Source organism: Pygocentrus nattereri, chromosome 13, assembly GCF_015220715.1.
Source record: "Pygocentrus nattereri isolate fPygNat1 chromosome 13, fPygNat1.pri, whole genome shotgun sequence".
Classification (NCBI taxonomy): Eukaryota; Metazoa; Chordata; class Actinopteri; order Characiformes; family Serrasalmidae; genus Pygocentrus; species Pygocentrus nattereri.
The window spans coordinates 14,089,710-14,096,786 of NC_051223.1; the positions used below are offsets into that span (position 1 = coordinate 14,089,710).

The following is a 7,077-nucleotide window of genomic DNA, read 5'->3' on the forward strand; positions in this document are numbered from 1 at the left end:
GATGGAGAAAGCAGTCGTCCCCAACTGTAAAGTGACCTCACATACTATAAAGAAGCTAGAGGAAAGCCGCCCGACCCAAGTGACAGCCACTGCTCTGCCCCAGTTCATCATAAGCCACCAGGGGGTATCACAGGTCATTGGGCAGCCACAGACTCTTCTCACCACACAGCATGGTGGCACCCAGATCCTGCTGCCTGTCTCCCTGCCCAATAATGCCACCACTATTCAGCTCCCCAATACTAACGTTAAACTGCAGGTACTCTAGTATTGGTTTCTTTAATGCATTTTCATCAGATATTGGCTACATTCACATTACAAGCTCAGTTTTAATATTTGGATTGGATTTGATGTTTTGATTTTTCACATTTGTGTTTGTAAGTCGTCCATACCTGTCAATAGTGTGAACACACCTCTGCCACAGGCACACATTATCAGAATCAGTAACGCCATGTGAATGGTCCACTTGTTCTCAAATGGTAGTATATATGTACATATCAGGTGCTGGGGATAGTTGGTGAATTTGGCAGATGTTGGTTAAGACACATGTACATGCAGCACTTAGACTAGAAATGAATGCCTGAATGCGAGTCTTAACATAGAATAGAATAGTTAGTTTAGATAAAATAACACAAGCTGACAGCACTGCAGCTGATTAGTTAATGTCAGCCAATGCAAAAGCCAGGATCGGTAACATCACTCCTCAGAGCCTGCTTAGTTTGCTTCACTTGGGCACACATCTCTAGTTGATTTTCTTAGCTAGAGATGTCATAGTTTAACTATATTAGCTAACTTACCAGCTAAGAGTGCAAATATATCCAATTTTGTGTTTATAGTTGTGTGTCCACTTAAGACAGTTTTATGCTGTTAGATCACAATCGTGTTGCAGACAAAAATCATAAAAGAATTCTTTGGTCTTGGGTTAAAATCAGTGGTCATTGAATACTCAGTCTGACATATTCGAAGGTACGTGATTTACTGCCACCAAAGACGATGTAGTTCATTTTGTGCCAGATGTTTCAAATAAAATAATAAAATACATAGGCAAAATGTTAAGCATGAGAATGTCCAAAATATGTTAACAAGCATAAAAACTTATTTTTTCACTGGCTGTTATATAATTTTATATATTTTTTTCTGTTTGGTGATTTTGCTGAATTGCTCTTTTGCTTCTAGAATTTTTCTTTTGCTTTTGGCTTTTGGCACTTTTTAACAGGGGGCAGGACTTACAAGGGTGTTCACCTGCACTTTTTGTGGTCAACTGATTTGGAGTGATACGTCTTCTGAACATGTAGCAACGCCAACTCTGAGAGCCATTATTTAACTCCATAAAAGCACAAAATTTGCTCTATAAAAGACAGCCTGCAATAAAGTTCTGGCAGTGTCAAATTTTGGTCCAGATCTCACAGGGTGACTTCTGCTACGACACACATTTAAGAGCCAATAAGAAGTGGCATGAAATGACATGTTGTGTGTTAGAGAGAGAAGATAAATTATGATAAGAAGCTTTACTGCTTGCTGGCCCAGCCCTAAGTTTACATATAGAGTGAGCTGCAGTGAAATAGCAGAGCTAGCTAAAAATAGACAGGAAAAAAATAGCCTTCTGACATCATTTGTCTCTTTCTCTCTTTCTTTCTATTTCTGTGTTTATAATGTGTAATTTAGTTTTTTTGGTTTTGTTTTTTTGTTTTTGACAGCCAATCCTTCAGGCAGCTGTCTCTCCCCAAAGCCAAGGACTGATCCAGAGCACTCAAATGCAGCCTGCCAAAGCTGAGAGTTCCTCAGTGAAGCAGCCAGTCAATCATAACCATAACATAGTGCAGGTAATTATGCAGTCATAGTAAAAGCTTATGTGGACTGTTTCATGAGAGGGACTAGTGATGCATTTTTCTTTACATGAATGATACGCAAGCTGTTATATTCTAACTGTGTCTTTTTTCCCCCACTCCACTTGCTGCATGTTCGCAATAGTTTCTATTTTTCTCTTATTCCACAATGTGTTTAGGCAGTCAAGACATGTTTGGTATTTGCGGTATGCTTCTTTAGTTTTGTACTGGAGCCACACCTATCAGTACTGTGCTTAACTTGTATTTAATATATCTACACTAATAGAGAATTCATATGGATGTGTGCATCCACAAATGTACAAATATTTATTATTTAAAGTGGATTTGAACGTAGGTAAGCCAGATTTCAGAACAGGAACTGTCCATTTTATAATTCATCATTTGATTGGTTGTGTCCTTAAATTTAAGAGTGCCAGTGACTAAACTTTTGGTTATTAGTCAAAAGAATTTGCCAAAATTGGCATGCCTGTTACAAACTACACACTCACTGCAAATTGCATCGACGTCAAACAGTCTGTAATATAATGTTGCCTGTGAATAATGGATGAGAAAAACTATATTGAGATTTTAAGATGACATAACTGTTTCTACAGTTTTTAGCTATGTTACTTGCAGTTTTTTTTTGCTGATATCCAGCAGTTATTATTCATAATCATTTAGGCTAATTTATGGCTCATTTTTATAGACAACTGTGTGTCACACAGTGTCAAAAACCACTGTATGACACAACTGTGATTTAGACATGCAGTTTGCACAGTGCAGGTGTCTACATTCTTCTATTACAGAGTTGGGAGAGTTGGGAGGCCTTGGTACCAAGCAACCAGGTAGGATGAAAGGGAGTAAATGAAAGTGGATCTGTGTCAGACAGAGCAATCAAAGCATCTGGTATATTCTTATGTGGGGGCTTCAGGATCATGTAGTCTGGTCTGATTATAGGGTAGTCATCCATTAGTAAGATGGCAGAGAGTGGACTCATTTTACACAATGCCTGATGTCTTGTGTAGCTAGCCTGTCTTGGCAGGAGGTGCTGTGCTAGAGTTACTCAAGTAATAACAGTAGACAGATGCTGGTGCCAGCAGCATGGAGAACAAGTGTAACTGTGGTTGTGGCCTCAGTCTGTTTTCAGTGATGTGTAACTGGAGCTCAAAGGAAAAGATGGGCTTTCACTGACATCCCTGCCAGAAGAATGTGCTCCATGTACAACACCATGCATCAATAGAGGGGCTTTTATTGTCAGAGTGACTTCGAATGATGGTGTGTTAGCATAAAACACCCTTGCTGTATATAGAGGTTTGCCAGTATCTGTGTTTAAATGCAGGCTAATAATCTGTCAGTAATCTGACTAATATGTCGAGCTGAACAAAATACATCCATGTGTACGCCTCAGTCTGAATAGACTAGTCCACTTGAGGCTGTTCGGAATACAATTTCTATCAGGGTGAAAGAGGTAGGTAACCCTGTAAATGATCTCTTAAATAGAAGAATAAAGGACCTGTAAATGCATGTATTTCATTCCCAACATGAAAGTACGTTCTGCACATGTGTGTTCACATCACAGCGATAGTTTAGAACATTCAGCGGGGACGGTGGTGGGACAGGTGTCCAGCTTATGTTTCTCAGAACATAACGTCTTCCTCTCACCTTTCTTTAAAAAGGACATGTGAAGTACATTTTACTGAGTCAGACATAATTTTAAAGTAATTAAAAACTCAAGTGCGCAAGCTGAAAACTCATCTCGCTCTAACTGGACCATACGTGATGTTTGTCATTGTAACGTCTACACTAAGTGGTAATCCACGTGTCATTTTGAATCTGTTACATTTTGTGCACATGTAAATGGAGATTTTTCAATCAGATTGTTGAGTAGAGTGTGCAAATAAACACTTCAGTTTTAATCTGTAATTGGAATGTATTCAGTCGGTGCAGCAAAAATCTTTGCGTGTAAACAACGCCAATGTGACGCAACATGAATCAGCGATCATAAAACATTTTCCTTCCGTACAGTTTCAGGTGTTTTCGCTTAGTGTTGATATGGGATGGTGGGACTAGGAGGTGAAAATTTATTTTAGTGGTAAATATTGTTTTTCTCCATTCACTGGTGCATGATGGTGAACCCCAGAAAAAGATGTTTTGGTGGAAGATGACAGGAAAAAAAAGAATTTTGTCTTAGAAATGGTGTGATGAAATGGTATAATGAACCAACAAAGCAAAAAAGGGCTGTTTTTCACAGTTCAGGTATGATTATGGTGATTATTGTATTGAAATTTTTCCCTGATAATTTATTATTAGGCTGTGGAAGGGGGAAAAAGATTAGGATGGCATAATTAAAAATTTTATTGTTTTTGAGTGTTTTTTAATTGAGTCACTTTCAGTTATGTGGAAATACAGCTTGCATGTGAAAATGTTCGAAGCGGTCAGCCTCTCAGCGTTACCCTGTCTTTATTTTGGCATTAGGGGGTGGACAAGAGGTGGGTAGCAATTGCAGGAAAATGTATTAAAGATATCTCTGGAGAATCAATGTGAAGTTTGTGAAATTCTCAGTTTGGTAACTAATGTGTTTAATCTTGGTTAATAACGAAACCAAGTAATCTCAACATCCCTAGGTCCATAACAGATGTTTTGTATATTGGTGGTGTATAGCTTGTCGATTGTTGATTATCTTGTGGTTTGCTGTCTCCAAGCAGACTCTGCCTGTGTGTAGCAGTGGTTTCCAGCACAGTGCCATTGAGAACCAGACAGGCCTGGAGATGGCCCAGTGTTTCCTGAGCAGCTCCCCAGAGAACACAGTTTCTGCCCAGACTTCACCCATCACCTCTTCCCTTACCAATGACCCTCTTAATAAGGTAACACCACACTGTATATGTGGCTTATGAGTACACTACTATTCACAAGTTCAAGCATTTATTGCTAATAAAATTAATTGCCAAAAAAAAGGCAAATAAATAACAATTGCATAGAATTTTTAGTTTAATAAGTTCTTTGTTTTATGTTGAATACAATCTAAAAATTTCAGTTATTCTCTATTTTATATTTAAATATATACTTTATACATTATTTTAGTTTTTATAAATAAATTTTGACGACAAGTAGTTCTAAACATTTGAACAGTATGTCTGTGCTGTTTTGTTTTGCGTTGTGTTGTGTATGATGTAGAATTTGTATGTTGTATCAGTTCCCCTCTCAGGCTCAGCCTGCCTTTATCCTGCAGCCTCCAGCATTCAGTCAGGCCCCCAAGAGCCGAGAGCTGCCCACTTATGAGGACGCTGTTAAACAGACCCGCAGACTGCAGGCACCTGCCATTACACAGGTAACAATTCTCACTTACTTATGGACACCTTGACCTACACATGCTGCAGTGTCAAATCTACTGTCGTTTACAAATCATACAATTATTCAAATAACAGTTTGTTGCTGGTTTTAATGTGTTTCAGGTTCCTACAGCAACCAGTCAGCAGATGGATGACCTGTTTGATATCCTCATTGAGAGTGGAGGTGAATGCTCAGAACATATAATGCACAAGCAAATCGGATTAACTGTGCATATCTCCATAGAAATACACACAAGCCTGTAGTCACCATGTCCAATGCCTAGTATGAGGTAGAAGAGTATAAGGCTCTCCAGCAGTTCAGATGTGTTATGTGGAGTGATTGAGCACTCATACCTTTGGGGGTCTAGTGCAATGATCTTCAAATTAAACAATGCCAGAAACCACACTAGTAAGTCTATATGAGATTAGTTAACAACATTGTCCAGTTTGCCCTTTTAATCTCCCATTAACTTCTACTTTCAGTACAAAACTAAAGAAGCAAACGTGAGACACCGTGGCCCATTCCCATGTCTTCTTTTTACCCCTACTCCTTGAGTGTCACCCTAACCCCTTGGAACAGAGTTGGTGGTCATTCAACGCTAATTCATTGGTGATACAAAGCTGAAGTCAGCTATTCACCAGCTGTTCTTTTTCACATTTTCCCATTAAACCTTAAATGGTGCAGCAGTTACATTCTGGTGCTTCAGGCATCAAAACGACCATAATACATTGAAATTACATTAAACTAAGATAATACACTCTGTGTGACTCACACAGCCTCAGTTTGGAGGGCCATATAACTCTTTGCCCTACCCCTCTATCTCAACAAAAATTGGGACACCCTAACCCTAGACGTGAATGTGCAAAACAGAGAGATAAGTTGTAGGGGCAAGGGGTGAAATGGCATTGGGCCCATGTTTTGGACAATTGACCACATTTTTGTTAAAGGGAAAATTGCACAGTTTTGATACCTGGCTAAACTCTGTTTTAGTCAGTGTGATATTTTCAACCATTTGTTCCTGCTCTCTGCAGAGATCACACCCTTTAGCCAGCCAGAGCACTCTGTTCCGAAGATGATGCCAGTGACCGCCAACATTACCACTCTACCTGTCAATACTGCCCTGAGCCGCCCACCTGCACAGGTGCAGATGGCACCTCCACCAGCCCTACTGGTGGAGCCTATGCCCAACCTGGCCTCACTGGCCTCAGACAACCAGCTGGAAGCACTTTTGGAGGGTGCGCTGGTGGGAGAGGATGAACCAGAGCAGAGGACGCTGGGGATTCTAGAGGAACTGCAGAGCCAGCTTTTAGAGCAGCCCCATTCTCCAATGGACACGTCTGAGCTGAGTTTCTGCGATCCTCCAGCACGCTCTTCGTCTTCCTCTTTCAGCCTGCAGGATACAGGCCTGGATAACATGGAGTGGCTGGACCTGACTATGCCTGGACCCATTGGGCCACTGAACCCATTAGGCATTGCTTCAGATTTTCTGGACACACATGATTTGCAGTTGCACTGGGACTGAGAGTGTTGATGCTCTCACTTTCTACATGCTCATTTTCTTTCTTTCTTTCTTTCTTTCTTTCTTTCTTTCTTTCTTTCTTTCGCTCTTTCTTTCGCTCTTTCTTTCTTTCGCTCTTTCGCTCTTTCTTTCGCTCTTTCTTTCGCTCTTTCTTTCTTTCGCTCTTTCTTTCGCTCTTTCGCTCTTTCTTTCTTTCTTTCGCTCTTTCTTTCGCTCTTTCTTTCACTCTTTCTTTCTTTCGCTCTTTCTTTCACTCTTTCTTTCGCTCTTTCTTTCTTTCGCTCTTTCTTTCGCTCTTTCTTTCACTCTTTCTTTCGCTCTCTCTCCCTCTCACATATACACATACATACACACACTCCCTCCTCCACCATGTGACACAAGAGGGTCTAGTTTGTTTATAGCCAT

The 7,077-nt window shown here is 40.1% G+C and overlaps 1 protein-coding gene across 3 annotated transcripts in view; it reads left to right on the forward strand.

The window, feature by feature from the left end:
• mrtfba (myocardin related transcription factor Ba) overlaps nucleotides 1-6,811 on the forward strand; it is a 47,554-nt gene extending 40,743 nt beyond the window's left edge. Inside the window, exons 11-16 of one of the 3 annotated variants that reach the window (XM_017705511.2) lie at nucleotides 1-256; nucleotides 1,695-1,820; nucleotides 4,526-4,687; nucleotides 5,017-5,151; nucleotides 5,276-5,336; nucleotides 6,185-6,811. The exon at nucleotides 1-256 is cut by the window's left edge and continues 536 nt beyond it. In XM_017705511.2, coding sequence (XP_017561000.1) covers nucleotides 1-256; nucleotides 1,695-1,820; nucleotides 4,526-4,687; nucleotides 5,017-5,151; nucleotides 5,276-5,336; nucleotides 6,185-6,675 — 1,231 coding nt within the window. In that variant the 3' untranslated portion in view covers nucleotides 6,676-6,811. The remainder of the gene's footprint in view (nucleotides 257-1,694; nucleotides 1,821-4,525; nucleotides 4,688-5,016; nucleotides 5,152-5,275; nucleotides 5,337-6,184) is intronic. The other 2 variants (XM_017705513.2, XM_017705512.2) reach the window with 2 other exon arrangements.
• Nucleotides 6,812-7,077: the final 266 nt, after the last annotated feature.